The sequence below is a fragment of the Anser cygnoides genome, chromosome 6 (assembly GCF_040182565.1).
Source record: "Anser cygnoides isolate HZ-2024a breed goose chromosome 6, Taihu_goose_T2T_genome, whole genome shotgun sequence".
Lineage (NCBI taxonomy): Eukaryota > Metazoa > Chordata > Aves > Anseriformes > Anatidae > Anser > Anser cygnoides.
The window spans coordinates 17,536,188-17,557,287 of record NC_089878.1 but is presented as its reverse complement, the minus strand read 5'-3'; the positions used below and the strand labels follow the sequence as shown (position 1 = coordinate 17,557,287).

Below are 21,100 nucleotides of genomic sequence, written 5' to 3'. Positions count from 1 at the left end.
GTTTAGTTGTTGAACAGAAACTTCTAAGGCCCTTTGCAATTAGGTCTCTCTCCCACCAATCCTTCCACAAATAATGTGAGCATCAACTCATTTGTCTTGCAAGCAGATAACACCTTATGCCACCCCTTATCCTGGAAATTCCTGTCCAATGGCCACCCTGTTTGTCATCATAAACTTTGTAAAGGATTATTTTAAACAAACTGTCATCTTATAGTAGCTAAGTAGATGGTTTGGGAGAGAATTAATATTTAACCTATTTATATTGCACAGCTTTTGAAAAAGCAACAGAGATACATATCTGGGTTATATATCAGGTATTTTCTACATCAACTTGTTTATTTTGGCCTATAACCTTGTTCCTTGCCTTTATCCGTGAACCCATGCTTCCCAAGTCTGGTTGTGTAGTACCCTGTAGATCAGTATCATCTTGGGCACTTAACCTTAGGGAGCCAATATGCACAGAGGGGACACATGCAAAATATATACATAAATATATACATATATGTATTTTTTTTTCATCAGGATGCTGAAGTTACTGTTGCAAACATAATACACCAAAAGCAAGAATTTCAGGAAAAAATTAGGAAGACTTAATAGATACAGTCAGGTGTAAAACTTTACATTATTTAACTCAAAGTTGTTATCTTTACTCTAAGGATTCCTCTCACCTTTAAAAAGGGCATAGCCTGTAACAATGGAGTGCTTACTTAATTTAATCTCATTTACTTAAGTGCTTGTAAAAGAGTTAAGTGTGCTAAAAAACATACTAATAAACTCTGGAAATTCAAATGAAAACAAAGCATAATGCATATGAATGAATTCACATTTAACTTATATGGGAAAGTATATAGCATGATAAAAAAAACAATTGGTTTATCAACGAATAAACTTTTTCAACAGCAACAACTGCAAGGGAAAAAAAAATAGGTATTTGGATACCACTGAAATGGTATTAAAAGAGAATATGTATTCAAAATTTATTTCATAATTATGGATGAAATTTAGCTATTTATTCCAATTCAGTGACAGGCATGTATTACACGTGTGGCTGGAAAAATGACAAACCTATGATATGTAAAACTCTAAAGCTCAGAGTTATAAATATGGTGAAATAATGGAAATGCCCTACTCATATCTATAACTCAAACATGGATGATATTTAAGTAGATTAGTACTATACAGAACCTTTCAGTCACTCCCCTTTGGTTTACCTGGATTAATGTATTGTAGATTTATTTATTTTAGGAATAAGAGCAAAAAATTTCTAAATGTTATGAAACTGATCAGCCACATATCCACTGAATACATAAATCTTACAGAGGTAATGAGTTAAATTTCAGTACCATAATCATAAAGCCTGAAAATGTTCATAAACAAAATGAAATTTCCAAAATAACTGCACACCTAACATTGTGAGGATTTGGAGCAAAAAAAAAAAGCAGTTAATCTAAGAAATATATACTTGTAATAAATGTGAATATTATTTATGGAGAAAAGAGGATTACTAGGAAATATTCTAGGAAGTGTGCAGACATACAATTTCTCACAATGTAATTTTCGTGTATCTTACTGTATGTGCAATGATAAACAAAGCATGCAGCAGTGCTACATACTTCATTCACATCAACTCAGAGCAGACATAAGACTAGTTATTTCAAAATATAATGAAAAATTTAGCTTTGAAGTTCCATTCTTTCTTTTGAAATTATTCAACACAATAAGACTGGGTACAACCACAAGTCTGTCAGTAAAGAATAAAATTAGATAAATCTTTCTTTTTTATCAGCTACATTCAAAATTTGAATGTTACTAAAGAAGAGAATATATTGACTGAATTCGAGTAGTACTGCCAATATGTTTAGACACAGTAACACAAGTTGAGGTTTATTAGGTATTAAATATACAAACTTTTCCACTTTACTGTAGACACGCAATCTACTCTAGCATTTATTTATTTAATTAAGCAACTTTGACAGATTAAAATAGACAAAATCTAGAAACACATTAAAAGTCATTCTCCATCAATTGTGTAGAGCTTAATACAATCAATAGCTCTTTGTATAATTTTTAATGAGAGCACATTTCAATAAAATCACATTGGAACTTTACTTAAAAATGCAAATAACCTACCAAAGTAATAAACACAGAAAAAAGCTCACAAATAAAAGGATGTGGGTGATATTATCTGAATTCAAATAAAATTAAACAAATTCCAAGAAGTCTCCAATAATGACACATTGGACCTCAAATTTTCCACATCTAGCTAAGGATTTGCGAAAAAAAAATAGCTGGAGTACTTGACTCATCTCACAGAATGTGCCTGACTGTTTGCCCTTGCTGCAATGTACAATCTAAATGGTACTCTGTACCAGTGGTGAAGCTCCAGGGTACAAGAGGTTGCATTGGTTTTACTGCCTCTGAGTCACTGAATAGAAACTTGCGTTTAATTATAAAGCTTCAAGACAGTTACTTAAAAACTTAAGCACATGCTCAAGTGCTCTGTTGGATTGCAAACTCAACACCTTGCCACACTAATCCTTGCTGAAACCAAAACATATGCCACTTAGTTTAACCATTAAGCTGATATGCACAGGATGAACTAGCATACAAGTTTACCTTGAGTTTTCCTGGCTTTGTTAATTTTGCTTCAATCAGCAATATGGATATTTAAAAAAAAATAGTTAATACTGTTTTTTTTTTTTCTCCAACAATAGCCCACAGCTGAGTTTTCAGAGAAAAAATAAAAAAAGTAATAACAAGAGCACTTCACATTGATGGATGAATAGAGGCTCACATTATTATGCAAGAAACGCAGGTGTTTTGTTTTGGTTTTTTTTAGCATAGATTGTAGGCCAATTTGCCCTGTGGTATCATTGTTTTTTCTGATAAGATTATCATATTAGTCATTCCTGTGGTCTATCACAAATAAACTTAGCTAGTGATTGAAAAATCAGGACCTAATTCAGCCATGAACCATAATTTTGCATTATTATATAGGTTTCTGCCAATTTAATATTCATATACTAAGATAGTTTAATGTTTTCCACAGGTGTTTGAAGACAGTCCATTCTGTCTAAAAGCAGAAGTTTCAAGCTCCTCAACTCTATTCTTTGTACACTACCACCTTGAACAGGGAAATCAGGAACACATTTCTGGAGTGGAAATTGTTTCAAGACTCCTACGGGATAAAGCAAGAAACCTTCCCTGAAGAGTGCTCAGTAGAAAGCAGCTTGGCAACATAAAACTTCACAAACCTTTCAAATCTCAGAGGACCAAATGCATAATACTAGATTTGGGGTGCATGGATCTGTAATTGCCTCAGAGACAGATTTTAGAAACTAATTAACAGTAGTAGTTGGTAAAACTTATTGTTTATATTCTTGTGCAACAGCTAAACAATGCTTTTCTATGACAAACACTCCGTGATTCAGCTTGAGTTTCCTGAAGTGTGACTTGATCACAGCTACAATGGTACATTTCTTCACAGATCTAATTTTGCAAGTGATAATTCTCCTTTGATCAGTTGCTAAGTTGAGAAGATAACTGAAGGACAGGGAATATCTGAAATCAACTACATGGGACACGTTAAAAATACAAAGAAGCTATGTAAACAAGAGCAACCCATCTTCTTTAACAAACTCAGAATAGCAGTATTCCCCATAAATGGACTACAAATGATCAATGCCCTCACATTAGGGGCAATACCACCATGGTGTGCTAATCATGAACACCCTTGCACAGCCATTGGTGGGCTAAGCTTAATGACATGCCAGAAAAAGAATGTGATGAATTGACAGTAATACCTACTATGGATGCCAAATTAGCCTATCTAGCTTCTGTTTTCAACATCTGAAAAAGACAAAAAAAAAAAAACAAAATCAAACTTCCTTTTTTGAATTATGCAGTGTTGCTGCAATCTCTTGCTCTTGGAGAAGGAGAACGCTCTTCATCTAATAAACTAAACAATGAAGGCAGTCACTTCCTTTACAAATGTGGTTGAGAATCATCTTCATCCTTCGGATCAATGATACACCCCAAAACTGTCAGTGAATATCCACTCCCTCCGTTGAATACATCTTCATTCACAAGGGATACTGTCTGGAAGGAGTTTTCCTAATGGCATATACAGATCTGAACCATTCTCCTCCAAGATGCTGACAACCATGGCCATTTCATCATTCTCAACTGACAAAAACAAGAGTAAATGAGAGTAAAAAAATGAGAGTAAACACAGTAGTTGAAAAGGGCCATAAAGGTTACTGGGCTAAAAAATAACCAAAGAACAAAACCAACCATCAAACTACAAAACAACGCAACCCCAGTGTCACAAATACAAGACACAGATACTTAAACTTGTTATTCCTAAAGCTTCCTCCTGCCAGGCACCCCAGAATATCTCATACACCACTATATATTTAGTTCATAAAACCTTCCTTCCTTGCAGTTTCTTTCTGTTTGCAAAAAGGAAGAACTGCATGCAACAAATGCTCAACCCATCTCAAAGTAATTCTGAGGGCATTCAGTATGATAGTGGTAAGTGCATAATATAACGAATAGAATGTATTATAATTTTATGCACACTTGTTTACCTTACATATTAACAACCCAAAGGTAAATAGAAAACAATTCTAAAAAAGCAGAAAAAAAATCTTATTTATGGCTACAACACACAACTGAGAAAAATGATTATTCTGAGGTTACCCTAGAAAAGCACCAAGATTTGTGCTAGCTGAAAGCCCAAACTATGGACTTCCAAAATACTTCCAGATGTTTCCCCAGAAAGATTATTTTAGTAATTTATGTCAATGTCACAGAAAGCTTGCCATATTTTTGAACAGCTGTAATTAAAGCACTGCAATTATGTTATGAAAGACACTTAAGTAATACATATCTCTTAGTGACTTGAACTGGTATGTCTTTTCCACTCTTGCTAGATGCTGTAGTCCTGAATTCCCAAGCATATTTCCTATGCTTAGACATAACGGGAAATAAATTGAAAGGAGAACCAAATAATTTATGCCCTCATTATGAATATGCACAACTCTGAACTAATTGCAATTCACTGAAATCATCTATCATTGCTTAGATGACTAGCACAGTACTTCGCCAGCCTCTGTTTCATAGTCTGGAATTAACTTTAGTTATTTTTGAATTCTCTGTGTGTGTATATTACACACAAGCATATATATCCCTATAAAAGTATAAATTGAAACACTGCTGTTTTAACCCATTGGACAAAAGACTAATAACCAAATCATTCTGAAAATCAAATCATGCTTTGAACAATGGCTTTAGTAATAGATTAGGTCATGCCTTTATCCTTGAAAGCCCAGTTATGAAGAAATACACTTTGAATCAATTCCACATGCCCATAAAACTGTGTGCAGAACTTGATTTCTTATTTTTAAGTTCTGTAATACTGTACTCTGCTTATTTCCAATATCTCCTTGGGATATGTTCTTGCACTCAGGTATTTCCTTGAGTTACATTCACGTACTTTAAGTGTTTTCACTTTCAGACATTGCTTAGACTTGCTTCCCTTTTCTGTTTTTTTCATTATTGAAATGTTCAAAAGCATTTCAGAAGTTTCCTGTGATACAATCTTTACCGACTCCTATAAAAATAGCACAGTTTTTCTTTATCCATACCCCTTCCACACAACCTCAATCTCCTAACGTTTGAAAGAACCGTGTTCTTCTTCAAACTGTTTAGATCTTATTTTCTTTTGGTGTTTAAGATTTACTACCTGCGACATATTTTATTGCCTTATTTACTGGCTTCAGTGGCTCATTCTGGGAAAGCAGGCAGATCAGCTACATGCACCCCTAAAGACAACGATGTTAATGACTCCAGCTGATGTTTCTCCTTTTCCAGCCAATGGAAATGTGAGCCCTGTTCCTGCAAGCGGCATGTTTCCTGAAGCAATGCCCCAGCTCACTCCAAGCGCTCACTACCTGGAGCAACGCCAAATACATACCCTGGCCTGTTTCACAAGACTGTAGAAGACTACACTCAGTCACCTAACAAAGAGAAGTCATTTATATTTTCCATGAGCAGGACTGTTCGACATAAAACCAGGTGAGATGTGAGAAGGAAAAAAAAAAAAAAAAAGGCTTATTGTCTCCGAGAAAGTGGCTAAAGGCAAAGATAGCTCAGTAACAGGAAAATAAAAATCTGAAAGAGTATTTCCATGAAGCCTTTCATTTAAGGATCCCCAAGTCATTTAAAGACATTAATTCACTTAGCCTTCTAACACATCATTTCTTTGTTCACATAGCACTGAAAAAAATCAATATGCAAGCTTTTGCTCACAAATCTGACATGCATAAAACCAAGAAAAAAAGATTAAAAAAAATGTATGTTTTGGAAACGGTTCAGTTGCACACATCATAAAACACCCTAACAAAGCTAAATTTCCTTTGTCCAGCAATACAAAACTGGCCATTCAATCATCACTAAATAAACAACAGAAATGAAAATTCATGCAACAAATACCTGTGACTAAGAAATTTGATTCCTTCCTTAAGCAATGAGAAAGAGGTGACAAACCTGAGGGAAACTATCCTGGTACTAGCTCCTTCCAATTACTGGGGCATCCCAGACAGACTGTGTAGACCTATCAGCAGTCACTCCAACTTTCTTGATACTCTTGTAGATACTTACATTCTAAGACACATGGACAAAATATTTAACACCATCCCAACATCTCATGGTGAAAAAGCACTTTAACAGCACTTGACAGATGAAATGAATGAACAGGCAGTGTACAAGGACACTGACTGCAATGATCAGCTTACAAACATGCTTTAAAAACCCTTAAAATATATGCAATTTTATGTTTATATTTCAACTGAAGTACAGAAATTTAAGATTCAGCAAGCATAAAATGTGGACTCTGTGCATTTATCACTGAGAACCTAGAATCAAGATGCTGAAAACCTGGGCATGAGCAACATACCCCAGACACCACAACCCAAGGTAGGGTCTCTGATTTCTTCCTCTTACATTCTTCATAGCGAGAAAATCACTTGACTTTAGCAGAGTGATCATTCCTAGATTTATTTTTTCTCCTACTTGCTATACTGTCTTCACGCATTATATTTCAAAGTAGATTTTAAAGTTTGGGGGATAAAAGTCTTTCCCATAATTTTATACAAGTCTAGCATAACAAAACTGTGGATTTTAAGACATGCTTGCAATATAAATAACCACTCGATTGTTATGGCATAAAAGACAACAAGCTCTGAGTAAAATGCCTCTCATTTATGATGATGATCATGACTAGTCCTATGCCAAGACAATCCTGAACACATTTAAAAAAAATAATATCACAAAGAAGTATAAAATCTTTTTTCAAGTGTTTTTTGTTGTTGTTGTTATTTTTGCCACAAGGCTATATGAAGAATTATATTTTTTTCCATCTTGAAATCAAGATATACAGTACCTCCATATGTAAGATTCCCTTAATGGACATTCACTCGCAGGTATTTTGCATTATAATTTACAATATCCGTTCTGGTTGGTTTTTTTTGTTTTGTTTTTAAAGGCATTTTATTAAGCCTCCATGCTCCACATCCTCACCAATTCTTATTACCATTTTGATACCCTATGGTGAAGCTGACAAGAAGCACTGTAGATATGACAACCAGAAGCACAGAAATCTAGCAAGAAATTACTATGCAAATGTGTCTGGGAGAAGATAACGTTAATAAATATTTGCTGACGGGCCTTTTGCTCTAGTAGGTGGCACATTTATAATGAAAACTTAACAGTAGTTTAAACCAAAGACCAGAAACCTCAGATATACTTCTGGCTGATGGATGACGAAGAAGAAGATTTCTGTGTATTGTCATTTTAGAGGAAGCAAGCCAATCTTACTACCTGAGATGAAAATATTTTCTTTCCAACCTCTCACATTCTATAATTTATTTTTTATTTTTTTTGTAAATAAAACAAGTCTTTTTGTTCAACAGTTACTAGCAACTTCCAAAACTGCGTATTTCAAAATACTCAGATAATCTCAGAGCTGAAACATGGAAGCATAACAGGCAACATTAGGTCATTTTTTTTATTTTTTTTTTAATGGCAAAGTAGCTATTTATAAAAAGCTTTATACATGCTAAACTTGAGTTAATTCTACAGCTAAAGAAATGTACATCACAGGAAAGCATTCCACATTTTGACTTCACTGTAGAGAAAAAACTGTTCTAAAATTTGACACAAAATAAAATAGAAGGGGACGAGATATTAGCAAGTGATCACAAAAAGAAAACATTTAGTTCTCAGTTTAGACTACAAAGTGTAAGAAGATGTTTCAGAAAAAAAACTGGCCTTGGGTAACTACTTAACCACAGCAGGGGGAACCAGAGGGAGTGCTCCTATGGCAGGAAAAAAGGAAGCAATTCAGAAGTGACCAATTTTTACCAGTCAATGACATGCAGAAGAGAGAACTGCTTCTATTTTAGTTTGAGTGGCTCCACACTAGAAAATGCTATAAAGCAACTTCCTTTTTTTAATAAACCCTAACTGTGATTTTCATTCTTAAAACAACAAATTGCAACATAGTTTTGGATCTATTCATGGCCTGTACTCTCAAAATCCTTCCACCCTGAATGAATAGAGGTACACATATGGATCAGGGGTCATCCCGACACCGAAGCATGGGCTTAGGTGAACAGCAGCTTATTACATTAAAAGGTCAAGTTTGCAAGCAATACAGAATTCACAGAAATAAATTCCTAGCAATGTTTTAATTTACAGAGCATTTTCACTCCTACTTCTGTGGGAGAAAATTTGGTAACAGAAAAAGGACATATTCTGTCAGCATGCCCTTTGGAATAAAAATCCTTAACACCAATTTGCAAGGTATAGAGAGATTAGCATTCTGCATTACAGCCACAGGCTTAAGAGTAAGCCTGTTAATGGGGACATGTTGTCCAGGCAGTTTTGTGCAATTAAACTGTAAGCACTACTTTAAGTAAAACAGGAAGGAATTAGTCATCCAAATAAATTAGTATGCTTACGCTGTGCCTCCACTCCTCCCACAAACTACAGAAAGAAAGCTTTGTAGATGGATGGATGTGGGTGCTGTGGACACACTCCAAACGAGTTGAAGGCATCCCAAGGATAACAGTCTGAATATCACACAGCATAGTATTGTTCCTAAACAATACAGATAAAATGGGAAAAGACAAAAGATAACAGGCCAGGTACTAGTACTGGTGTACTGAAAAAGACAGCCTCTATGAAGTTATTTACATTGTTGGACTGTGGATAATCTTGGTTTCAAAGCTTCAGGTAAAAATATATGCAAAACTTCTGTCAGGTAAATCACATGCTGTGTCTTTACAAACAGCATAGGAAACAGGCAGAAGATTCTGTACTCCCTATTTTCTGTGTCTTTACTGAAGATATGCTTTAGATAAGTCTTTGAAATTAATACTGATAAAATTATGTGAAATATTAAACATGATATAATGGAAATCCAACTAAAACTAAACTCCCTTTTTGATATTAAGCTTCATGTGTCTGAAAAAAAAAGATGAAACAATGGTTAGCATAAGTTTAGGTGACAAAAGTCACTGCACAATCATGCATAAACACCATCCTAGGTGGTATCAAGAAATGGTCATACAACTGCTGCATAGCTGTTGTTCCCTATTTAACATACAGAGCTAGAATGGAGGCTAACCTCTACAGAAGAGCAAAAGAGACTGGGTATACCACAGGTGGGGGATTCAACCTGGAAAACAACTGTCCTTTCACAAGTGCTCTCTGAGAAAAGCTTGAGCCTGCCAGCTGAAAATTAACTGCAGGAGAGGAAAGAATAGCAAAAGTCCAGAAAAATCTTACGAAAAACTGGTAGCATGCTACTAACTTGATACTAAGAAAAAGAGCTTTATGCACACAGCTCTGGCTGAAAGAGTATTTGTTATTGGTAAGAGTACATCATGAAGACTTCAAAAAACAGGACCCACCATTCTGCTATTGTGGAGGCAAAGCTGTCATTTTGAGTCATTAGAGAGTCCCTGAGATCACGGATGCAAACCATCTTATTAAAAGAAAAAGGTAATAGATACTCTTTCCAGATGTTACATGATTTGTATTTGTAATTGCATGCTTAATACAAACAGTACTGGACTTTAAATCAAGCTACCTGGGCATTTTAAAAAGGAGAATGTATCTCATAGGCGATTTAATAGTAGGGAAGAAAAGGCACCTCACAGCTTAAAATTAGAAAATTCAAATTAGAATTAAAATGAAATTCTCAGCTACAATGGTAAAGGATTCTTTAAACAATTTAGCAGTGTAACAGATAAATTCATCAAGTCCTGAAGTCCTCAAGTTATTTAGAGACACATCCAAGTTCAATATGTTCTAGTTCAGTTGCAGAGCTATTGGACTTAACACCAAGCACTCACATATTAGGGAAAGCAATTTCTTCTATTGAAGGAATTAATGTGTGTGATTATTTTGTCTGTTACTGTACAAGAGATATGGCTAGGTGATTCCTTTGGTCCTCAAAATCTTCCAGCCCCATTACGCATTTGATTTTGATTATACCAGAAGAATCAGGCTAGACCATACATGGGTTACAAATTCTTTGACTTCCAAATGTCTTGGTAACAAGCTCACTTTGATCCGTGTAACAGGAATCTTTTCCTCATTATTCACAGTTAATTGGTATATGTCCCTTCAGACTTTACTTGGCTCTGGCAGCAAATTGCTCCATGCCACAATGGCACAAGCATTCAGCAACAAGAACAAAAGAAAAAGAAAAAAAAAAAGAAAAAAAAGATTGTCCTGCTTCTTGAAGACAGTGGTTCTACAAATGGTACTGTGTGTCTGCACTGTTACTTGGTTTTGCCCTAACACCTGAAACCTTGAGCTTGCAAAAGAATTTCTACTGACCCTAGAACTCTATTAAAGGTAGGTAATAAACAACGGGTTCATGCAAATGGCCTAGAAAATAACATAGTGAGGTAGAGGGATTTCAGTTTCAGGATAGGTAGCGTATTTCCAATAGGACATTAGCTTCTTGCAGATTATCACCACTCATCAAGTTGCTATTTTGATGTATTTTATGATGCATCATTTCTAGCTACATTTTGTGACCATTCAAGATAAAAATTGCTATTTTTTCACCCATGTTCCACGCATGCTCTCTATCTTATACATAGGCACCTCGCCCAGTCTTTCCAAACCCCTGACATTTTTCCAGCAGCATGTCTTTGCCTCAGAGAGATCAGCACTGAACAAATGAGGCATATCCTCTTTCAGAGGGGCTGAATCAGTTCCCTTCTGCACAGTACACAGCTGTCAGTCCTGAGAATGAAAACCCCTGGTGCAGGAGGGATCAGGCTCAGAGCAGTCAAACAGGCTGCTAATCAGCAACCAGCAGAAAGAACACATTCTTGCTCTCCACTCTCTAGTTATTCAATTAATTCATGAAAATTCTTGTGATTTGCATTCTTATCTTAGTATATTTAAAACAGTTAAAGTAACTTTGATGCATTGCATCAACATTGCAAAAGGAAGACTTGAAGCAACCACGGTAATGTGCTCACTATCAATGTAACCCCAGGTTTTCGAATGGGGAGAGCAGTAAAAGTACAAATACTAGAATTGAACTTTATTTGCACAGTTTATCCACTTCAAGTCTGGAAAATCATAACATAACTGAAGCAAAACAACAGCAGCAGTAGCAGCAACAACAAAAATAAACAAAAAATGACTGCAGTTAGTCTAAGACAGGTTATGGAATGATAGATGTATACACTCTGTTTGGTATTTATGCAACAGAGATGCATATTATGATCATAAACATGGCTTGTCTTTGCCAGAGTAGATAGCCCAGTGCAATTAAGTGCAAAAGACAGGATCATTATCTACTAAAACCTGCTCTTTCCTTCTGCCATTGGAGTCTTGACATGAAGTGTGACTGAAATCTATAACTTAAGCTTCATATAGGTCCATGAATTTCACGGTGATGCTTAGTTTTCAATAAATTAACAGTCCTTCAAATGTATTTCCTGTATATAAAAGACCACCACGTAGAAAAACCTATACCAACAATCAGAGAACTCCACAAAGCTTCTCTTTGAAAGTATATAATTTTTCAGTGAAGGTAGCTGGAAGGTCTACTTGAAACAATAATAATAAAAGTTAAATCATCTGACAAAATTATTATTTAGTAAGCTATTCTTAACCTTTTGAATATTGTTCTATTTAAAAACATATCTATTAGGCACAAAATGGACTTCTAAAGAAAACAGACCAATTTGGTACATTAAATTGCATTTCTAAACACAGATAAGAACGTGAAGTGCATCATATTTATTCAAATACTAGTCTTTTGCTATACAAATATAAAGCAATACAAAATACTTAAAAATCAAAACACTTGTGTTTTTCTTTAGAATTATTTTTCTGATAAGTTGTATACTTCCTCAAAACAAATTTTAACTTCCTCTACAAAGTTTCCCAGATTTCTTAAAAAATATATTTAAAATTAACAAAAACAAAAAATATACTGCAAAATTCATGCTTTCCAGCCATTTGCCTATTCAACTGTGATCAACTTCATTTCTAGTTTACAAACAGTGAACAGAGTCAAAACTCGAGGATGCTCAGCATCCCCCACCTTGTGGGGCAGAATACTGCACTGCTGCACCCCTCACATTAGCTTCACTTTCTGCAGACAGAAAGATGAGAGACCACATCAAGCTAGCAGCCAGGAAGTGAAAAACAGAAGAAAAAAAAAAGTGCGTATCTCTTAAGTAGTATTTCTTTATGCCTATCCCCCCAAATACCACATTACTTTGCATCTTGATATCATGCAAAAATTCAAAGGTGGAATTATCAGTGACCAGAAGCTGTATTTTCTTCTGACCTAATTCAAACTCCTATTCATGAAAAATACCCAACATTCTGTGAACACTAACATAAATATATAATGTTATATGCAAGAATAATCACCACTAATGTCTCAGGCAAAGCATGCGTGGGAGTGTAGGTGACTTTAGAAGTTTGGAGCACCCTGACTCAAGTGGAGCTGCTGTTTCATTTCATGCATCAGGATGCAGCAACGCCTTCTGCTCTCACAAGCGTCTTCCTCTTATTTTAATTTACTTCTTAACTGCTACATCATAAGTAAAAGCTCTACTCTAAATTTCTCCCTCTTCACCACCATGCACATTAACATCTTTCCAACAAGTGAGCATAAGTATCAAAAACATGAGGAGCCACGTGTTCAGATTGCAGAGCACCATCAGAGGAGCATGGAAAGCCCTACTGTTTATAATCCATTCTTGCCATAGCTCATTCGCCCCCTTCTCAGAAGACTGTCATAAACTTGGGCATGATCATTGAATATTTTTGTGAACATCACGATAGTTTTGAGTAAAATCTGATCAAACTGTTTGTAAAATGCTTCTGAATTTATACATGTTTATAAATTAGAAAATACAATTAAATAATAAATCACTTATGAAATTATGTCCATTTAAAGATTTCTTCATAATTGCCTAATAGTTTGAATACATATTTTCAAACTAATTGTTCTCCAAGTTAATTTTTTCTCATTTTATCACTTCACTTCTTTGCCAGTGGGTATCTTGATATACTTGAGAGCAACAGGATGTTTCTGCCTCAACTGAGTAACTGCTAGTGAATAATATGAAACATCCTAAGTTCCAAACACTGCCAATTTGCAACAAAAATCTTGTAGAATTTGGGAATTTATAAAGCATCTAGATAAATAACTTTGTCACCCAAATATTCCTGAGTGAATATTCTCTTACAAAGCATAACTAGCTAACAGACCATTCATTAGTTGCTAAATTATTACTTCATTGATTTGGATTTTAAGCTTCATTGATTATTCAATTCAGAAACGTTACCTACAGAATGATTCCAACAGCACAGATACCATACTGTAACAATGGTTTCAGTGTAGAAGTCTGCTATGTAATTAAGACAACAATATCAACTGAAATCTTTTTTTCCCCAACAAAAGTAATCTGAAGCAATCTCTACAAGAAAGTCTTTTGACTTGTTTGTCTAGATGAAGAAAGAAAGAAAAAGAAAAAAGATCTTCCCTGGAAAGAGAAATGCTTGACAGAGAAGATAAATTACTAAAGCGAGCAAATGCTAGCATATGATAGATAAAATGAAAAAGGGACTACAATATTTTTGCTTGTTTCTGCCAAATCATAACTTGTTTCTATCAATAGTTCTTAAAAAATCTGGTATTACAAATCTTTAAGATAAACATTCCTTTTAACCATGTCTACAAAAAAAAAAGGGGGGGGGGGGGGGGGGGGGGGGGGAGATGGTCTCATGATGATTTAATCCCCAGCTAATAAACTTCTGGTGCTCAAGCTTTGGCTTTTCTGAAAGTCTGCACCCTGCTCACCAGCTAGAGTGACTGAAAAGCTTGAACATTTCAGAAGCAAACTGGGTACATAGGTGCCAACTGCTACTTACTTTTTTTTCCTTAAAGAGATCGCTACAATGATTGCTTAATATAGGGTGAATTTTTGCTGTTCAGGACCTTACCAGAGACATATCAGGCTTCAGTGGTACCACTAACAAAGCTGGCCACAATACACTAATTGCAATTCCTAACAATAAACTTCAGTGCTTTCCAACTAGTCTGCTTTTTCTTGATGAAGTGATTTCTGTGACTCTTTATCCAGATGTGCCACTCAAAAGCCTAGAAATCTTCCTCACCTCTTTATTTTCTCCATGGTCTATTTAAGCATGTTCTGCTGATTAAAAAAAAAAAAAAAAAGAAATAAAAAAGAAAAAAGTGCCGCCTTTTCTACTCAGTCCCAGAAATATGATTTCATTCTACCTATTATGAAACAAAATGTTTCAGGATGTCATCATTGTGAACACTCTAGGCTGAGTGAGAAGAGACTGCACATATGTGAAAATTTAGAATCCAGTTTGAACAAAATGAAAAAAGTTTTTAGAACAACCTTCATGGATTTCTAACCTTCCCTGCCTCTCTGTTTCCCCTCATATGAAGTATCCTAAAGAAGGGAAATGGAGGCCCCTGGGTGGAAGTCACAAGCTTCCATATGATAAGTTCTGACTTCTGAATCATATTCTTGCAGAATGCTTGATGAGAGCAGAGGGGAAACAACAGTAATGTTGTACTGTATTAAATCCCACTACAGAGAACTACATAAGCTAAATTTTATGTATAAATAAATAAATAAAAATGAAGGCAGGGAAGAGCTCCTGGGTAGGTTCTTGGCTCAAGAACAGGTTCTAACCAGTACACTAGGGACTTGTCTTCTGTCTCTTCCTCTAACTCAGTAAGAGTATAAATAGCACCCAACTGAACAGCTCTACCACACCAGAAGGAAAAAAAAAAAAAAAAACCCACAAACAAGAACAGCTCAGAATTCCCTAGACCTGTAAACACCTTTTAACCACCAGTCTTTCAAGAGCAGGAGTTCAAGCTCACACATATTTAGCCAAACACAGATTTCGTATGCTGTCCAAAGCAACTGCAGAAATGAGCAAGTGGTATCACCAAATGCATCATGCCAAGAATTCTTATCCAGCCAGAAGTCTGACATTTTCACGTTGCTTAGCAAGAAAAGTTTACCCACCACTGATATGCTTTCAGTCATATCTTTTTACTCACCTAACTCCTAAAACACACTGCATGAGTCTGAAAAATCTCAGTCCTTAATTTGAAGAAAATATATTTCCCTATTCAGAGTTAAAAAAAAAAAAAATCCTCTCCTCCCCTACCCCCCCCCAAAAAAAAAAAAAACGCACACCTTTATCGTCCCCTCTGAAGATCTGCACTGATCATTCGCTGTCAAAAACTTGCCTTGGGGTAGGTCCAAGACCTACCCAAAGCTAAGGAATTTTGCCTTTTATCTGTCCCAACTGCTGGTGTCAATACAAAAGCACCCTTCTTATAGCCTTACAGATCAAAAAGTACCCTGCTTTCCCCACTTCAGAAAAGAAAAAATCCTTATAGGAAAAAAAGACACACATGAAAGGAAAGTTATTCAGTTCATTTTCCCATGAAAGACATGTTATAAGCACTGCCCAGAATCCAGCAGCTCAGAAAGCATGTGAAAAAAGCACACAGTTTCTTGGCTGAACATTCTGGACAAGACCTCCAGAACATCTCAACTCCCACCTTGCTCCCCAGCCTATCGGCAGGGAACAACATGCATAAACTCCAGCTTCAGTAGTAGGCTTCAACAGGGTTGACACAGTGAGCTACAGTTCTCAGTTTACTCTTCTCCTCTGGCAGGCATCATTGATGACCTTCACTAAAAAAAGACAAAATCAAGATTTCCACAATGTGCTTGCCTAGTTTCAAGTTCCAAAGTCAAGTCATCAACATGGAATTGCTTACAGCTCCAAACCACTTCCCCAGTCATTTTCTCCTTCTAGGTGACAGTATCCTCTTGTCCTTCAGAGTCTCCTTGTAAGTAAACTTGCAGTAGTGAAGCTGCTATCCCCTAAACTCTCTCAAACTGTAAAAGATCCCATACATTAACATTCGTGTCTTCCAAAGGAGAAGAAATTGAAGCTACGGTGCCATGTGAAAATTGGCAATCTGATACAGAAATGCTCCCTTTAGGCAGTAGGGCGCCCTACCAGGAAGTTAAGCAGCTTCGTCCAGTGTAACCAGCACTCTGGATCTCACTTCTCTCATTACTTAACCGATGTGAAATGGCAGGAGAGGAAATGTGTGCCAATAAAGGCACTTGGAAGAGGATCTCTGAAGCTAAAAGCACCTTACACGCAACAAAGTCTTGGAACAGAACTAGCCAGCTTGAAATGTGACAAGCATATATTTATAGTGAAAAAAAAGCACGGATAAAAGAATTCCACAAAGAATAAAAAGACAAGGAAAGGCATTCTAGCTGAAGTACTTAAATAAAACAAGTTTTATATGTCATGGTAGTGACATGTCACACATCGTTTTCCAAATGTTCATAACAATATTTGATGCCTGGTAGCCTTGAAACACGTGCTAGAGAATAGCAAGCAAATTTATTCAAAGGTCCTAAAATGAGAGCAACCATATTTTTTAAAGCTGTATAAAGAACAAGCTGTCAGTCTGCCTCTATTTCATGACTGCAGGATGCTCCAAGTCAACACGGCTTTGAGAAAGGAGGAGCTCTGTTGAGCTGATATTCTGCTGCACCTTCCAAGTGACTTCTGCAAAGAGAAGTAGTCTCCATAGTTTCCACTTTTCTTCTTTCTCCATGATGATGGAAGAATCAAAAACTGCTACACCCACTTAAGTTCACTTCTTATCAGGTATAGCTTCCAGCTACTCCTTTAACAGAAAAGGTGTATCAGTAGGTGATGAGAATCTTTCCTCAGCACTTAGAGAAGAAGTCTACCACTTCTAGAGCCCACGGCACCTTCTATACAAAGTGCAGTCAGATTTTGCCCAGGGCCGACAAATTGGCAGAAAAGCAAATATTGTATCATAAAAAATGCTCATTACAGGATCAAGTCAAAATTATGGAAATCCATATAAAAGCAGCGCAGTCTAAAGTTACCTATTATACAGCAGAGATTAATGTAAACTGGACAAAGCAACCCAAAAACAGTCTAACACTGTACAACGTTAATCACCTTAATCTTTTACTGTGGGTAGCTGCTATTAAGGGAACAGTCTGTAATCTCACAGGGTTAGAATCTCTCCCAAGAATGGAATATGGCTAAAAATGTTACCTCATCAGTTTACAAATTACATGTATGAAGGAACATTTTTTAAAAGTGTTTACTAACAACTTATTGAGACTCCTACAAGTTTCCAAATAAAATCTAACATGCTCTACACTTCCATTCTAAAAAAAAAAAAAAAAAAAGTCTCTCCTGAATGTTTAGGGTGTTTCATACACTTTTGACAACTGTATTTTGTCCTTGATCACTGAATAAGCACACAGAGCAAAACAGCATTGATGGATAATAAATTTCCCATATCATGAAAAAGTTTATTGCAAAATGATTAAAAACCACTGTATGAAGTGTAAGAAGGTGACAATTTATTATCTTTATGTCACGGTCGACAAACATATGCTTAGGAATGTTATCTACAAAACTATAAAAGAAGTCCAAAACGTTAACAGGAATGTGAGTAGTTTAGGTCATTGGGGACAGTTATCCTTTATTAAAGTCTCTCTAGATCTCCATCACCACCCACTTTTGTTGGTTTTTGTTTTGTCTTTTTTGGGGGGGCAGGGAGTGTGGGGTAGCTTTTTAAATTTTTCTTAATCTCCAAAGAACACCTTAGCAGGAGCTATCGGCTTTGACAGAACACCAAAATTCTGGCAGTGAACCATAAATTGACCATTACCATAAAAAGAACTGCTAAATGAGAAACCATGTGCTCAGTATAAAACTAATTTCATGCTTTCAAAAGCACACAGTGGCTTCTAGCAAGATAGTGGCCCTGGGACTTGCAAAGACAGATTGGCTAATACAAATGGTGTGTGCTCCTGATGCAGTCTGCTTAGCCAAGCTTTACATGTACTGGCAGTAAATGGAAATTCTCGAATCTTCTGTCAAACAAATACACACTTATCTATAACTTTAGAGCTGAAAGCTATAAAACAGCTGCCTCATAAATATATTTAGCAGGAAAATGCATGAGCTGTCCTAGTTCCTCATAAAAAAAAAAAAGAAAAAAAACAACTAAAAAACACAGCAGTCTTTACACAGTAAGTATAGACATTTTTAGCAAGGAAAAAAAATAAATGAAAAAGTATTTTTTAGCATCTTCCCTACTTTTATTAAAATAATTACTATCAACAGATGCAAACATAATCATAGCTGGTCCCACGACAAACTAAAAACATTAACATAACAGTAATGCTTAACAAGAAACTGAGTTTAATAATTTTGTGTGTTCTACAGATGAAATTTCAAAAAAAAAATTTTTTTTTTAAACAGGTACAAAGTCCATTTAGGTTTTGATAATGCTTCTTTAAAACTTAAAAGATTTACTACTAGAACTTCACAGGCTACCTTTAGCACACTATCTGTTCCCTTAAATAAAACTTACTGCACTAAATCTCAAATTTAACTGGTTAGGGAGAAGTGACAGTAATTTTATACCCTTCTCAAAGCAAGCTGTCAGTGAATGAATTATTGGAAGCTATCCTGGGCATGACAGGTCATAACTTTTAATATTAACAGTGACAGACATATACAACACTTCGAATCCAGTATACAATTTATTTCCTTCTTCACTTTCATAGTTTATCTGGGAGAATTCAGCAGCTCTTATGCTTTACATATCATTATAACTATAATTTGATATTTAACAAGCCAGAAAGCAAGCTCTCGTAAGAGGCAGTTAGTCACACTGTTAATTAGCTTCTTTCTGTAACAATAATACAGCATCACTGACATGTTCCAAAAACATTTAAAATGCATAGGAAGTCACCAACTGGAAAGATGCCCTCTGCAAACAGCAAGCAAGGAAAGGGAGCTTGCCACATACTTAGAGTTACTTTGAATACTGAAATAAGAAGAGAACAAAACTATGTGTTATATATCTTGCCATTTTTCTTATCCTTTCCATTGGAGTAACTAAAATACAAATGACATGCACACAGAAATACTGCCAAACATGTAATCATCCACTACTAATATCACATCACAAAGCAATTCAGTGAAGTTTAATAATAAAAATCATGCTCACCTCTACTGGGAAGTCCACTCCACATTATGGCAATACTATTTAACCAGCTCAAATAGCAACCAAGTTACGTAAACAGAACTTCCAATATGTGACCAATATGATCTACGGTGCTACAGAGCCTTTGCTCCAGCCCTGCTCCTCTGTGACAGTGCACCGGTACACCAGAGCTGGTCCAAACCTTCCCAGATGCTGGCTTATTGCATTGCTCATTGAAAATCCTTCACACGCTGGCAACATTTTAGGGAAGGACAAGCACACTCTGAGTCATTTTGTAAAGAAAGCAAAGCAATTTCAGTTCTGTATCTTCATGCGTACAGAAACACAGAGCACTGTCAAAGTAGAAGTCTGAGGTGAATTTATGCTGAGAAACAGGCAACCTAAGCCGTCATTATCAATGCATGAAATCAGCTAGTGATCAAATTCAAACAAACCATAAAAAAAGGGTATGATTATGAAAGGCTCTACAGATTCAGCTCCGAACCGTACAGAAAGCAGAATCATCTATCTAGCCTGTGTAAATGTTAAAAATAGCTCTGTCTTTTCTACAATGAACACGAGACAGAGCAGAAGCAGTAGCCTGTATTGTGGTGAGCTTCGTTACTGGGAAAAAAATCTAGCAATAAAAATTAATGATTCCTTACAGCTTCTGTAAGTAAGATTAATTTACAATTATACAGATGAACAAATAAGTGCTTTTTAACCATGTAACTGACAAAGTCTATTAGCAAATATCATATTTGTTTATATCTAAGGAGACGCATAAATACCTAGATGAAGAATTTCAGAATACCGAACCATCCGTACAATCCGGCAGATCAAGTATTCGTACAAAAAATTCAGCAACTAAAAGCATTACATGAACATTGCCTTTGCTTTTAAAAAACAACAATATTTTTTAATTACTTACTATGAAAAATCTCCATGGCTTATTAAATTCATGCTCTTCCTACTCCCACAGAGCCCTCCCAGGGTGTAAATCCTTGTCTTTTCAGGTACTTCATGCATTTTCTTTCCCAAAAAAGGTAAGAGGGCATGTGCCACTGTACACACTCCCACCCACAAAGATTTTAAATGCACCCTGTAGTAAGAATTAGATGTAACCATGAAGAGGTTAAGTTTACAAAGAAATAGAAAGACACGGGAGTTTTTATTACAACACCTGTATAGTTATCCAAATATACTACTGTGTCATGAGACAACTATGATAGAAATTTTGGCAGGATCTGTTCCCAGATTGGGATACTTACCGCACAGAGTATCTGATTTACTTTTCCAAGATAAAAACAGTAAAAAAAAGTAATAGTAATAATCAAAAAATACACACACACCTCTGACTTTATTTTATCGTTTCAGTCATGCTTGTATAAAATCACTGTTGGATATACACACTGAATA

General features: G+C 35.7%; 1 protein-coding gene across 6 annotated transcripts in view; it reads right to left on the bottom strand.

Moving 5' to 3' along the window:
* Positions 1-21,100, bottom strand: part of ZNF385B (zinc finger protein 385B) — a 170,493-nt gene that overhangs the window by 110,810 nt on the left and 38,583 nt on the right. The window contains exon 1 of one of the 6 annotated variants that reach the window (XM_067000080.1): positions 20,613-20,744. The exons of 4 other annotated variants lie outside the window; for them this stretch is intronic. In XM_067000080.1, coding sequence (XP_066856181.1) covers positions 20,613-20,628 — 16 coding nt within the window. In that variant the 5' untranslated portion in view covers positions 20,629-20,744. Of the gene's footprint in view, positions 1-19,705; positions 19,939-20,612; positions 20,745-21,100 lie in introns of those variants that run through there. One more of the 6 variants, XM_067000078.1, reaches the window with a different exon arrangement.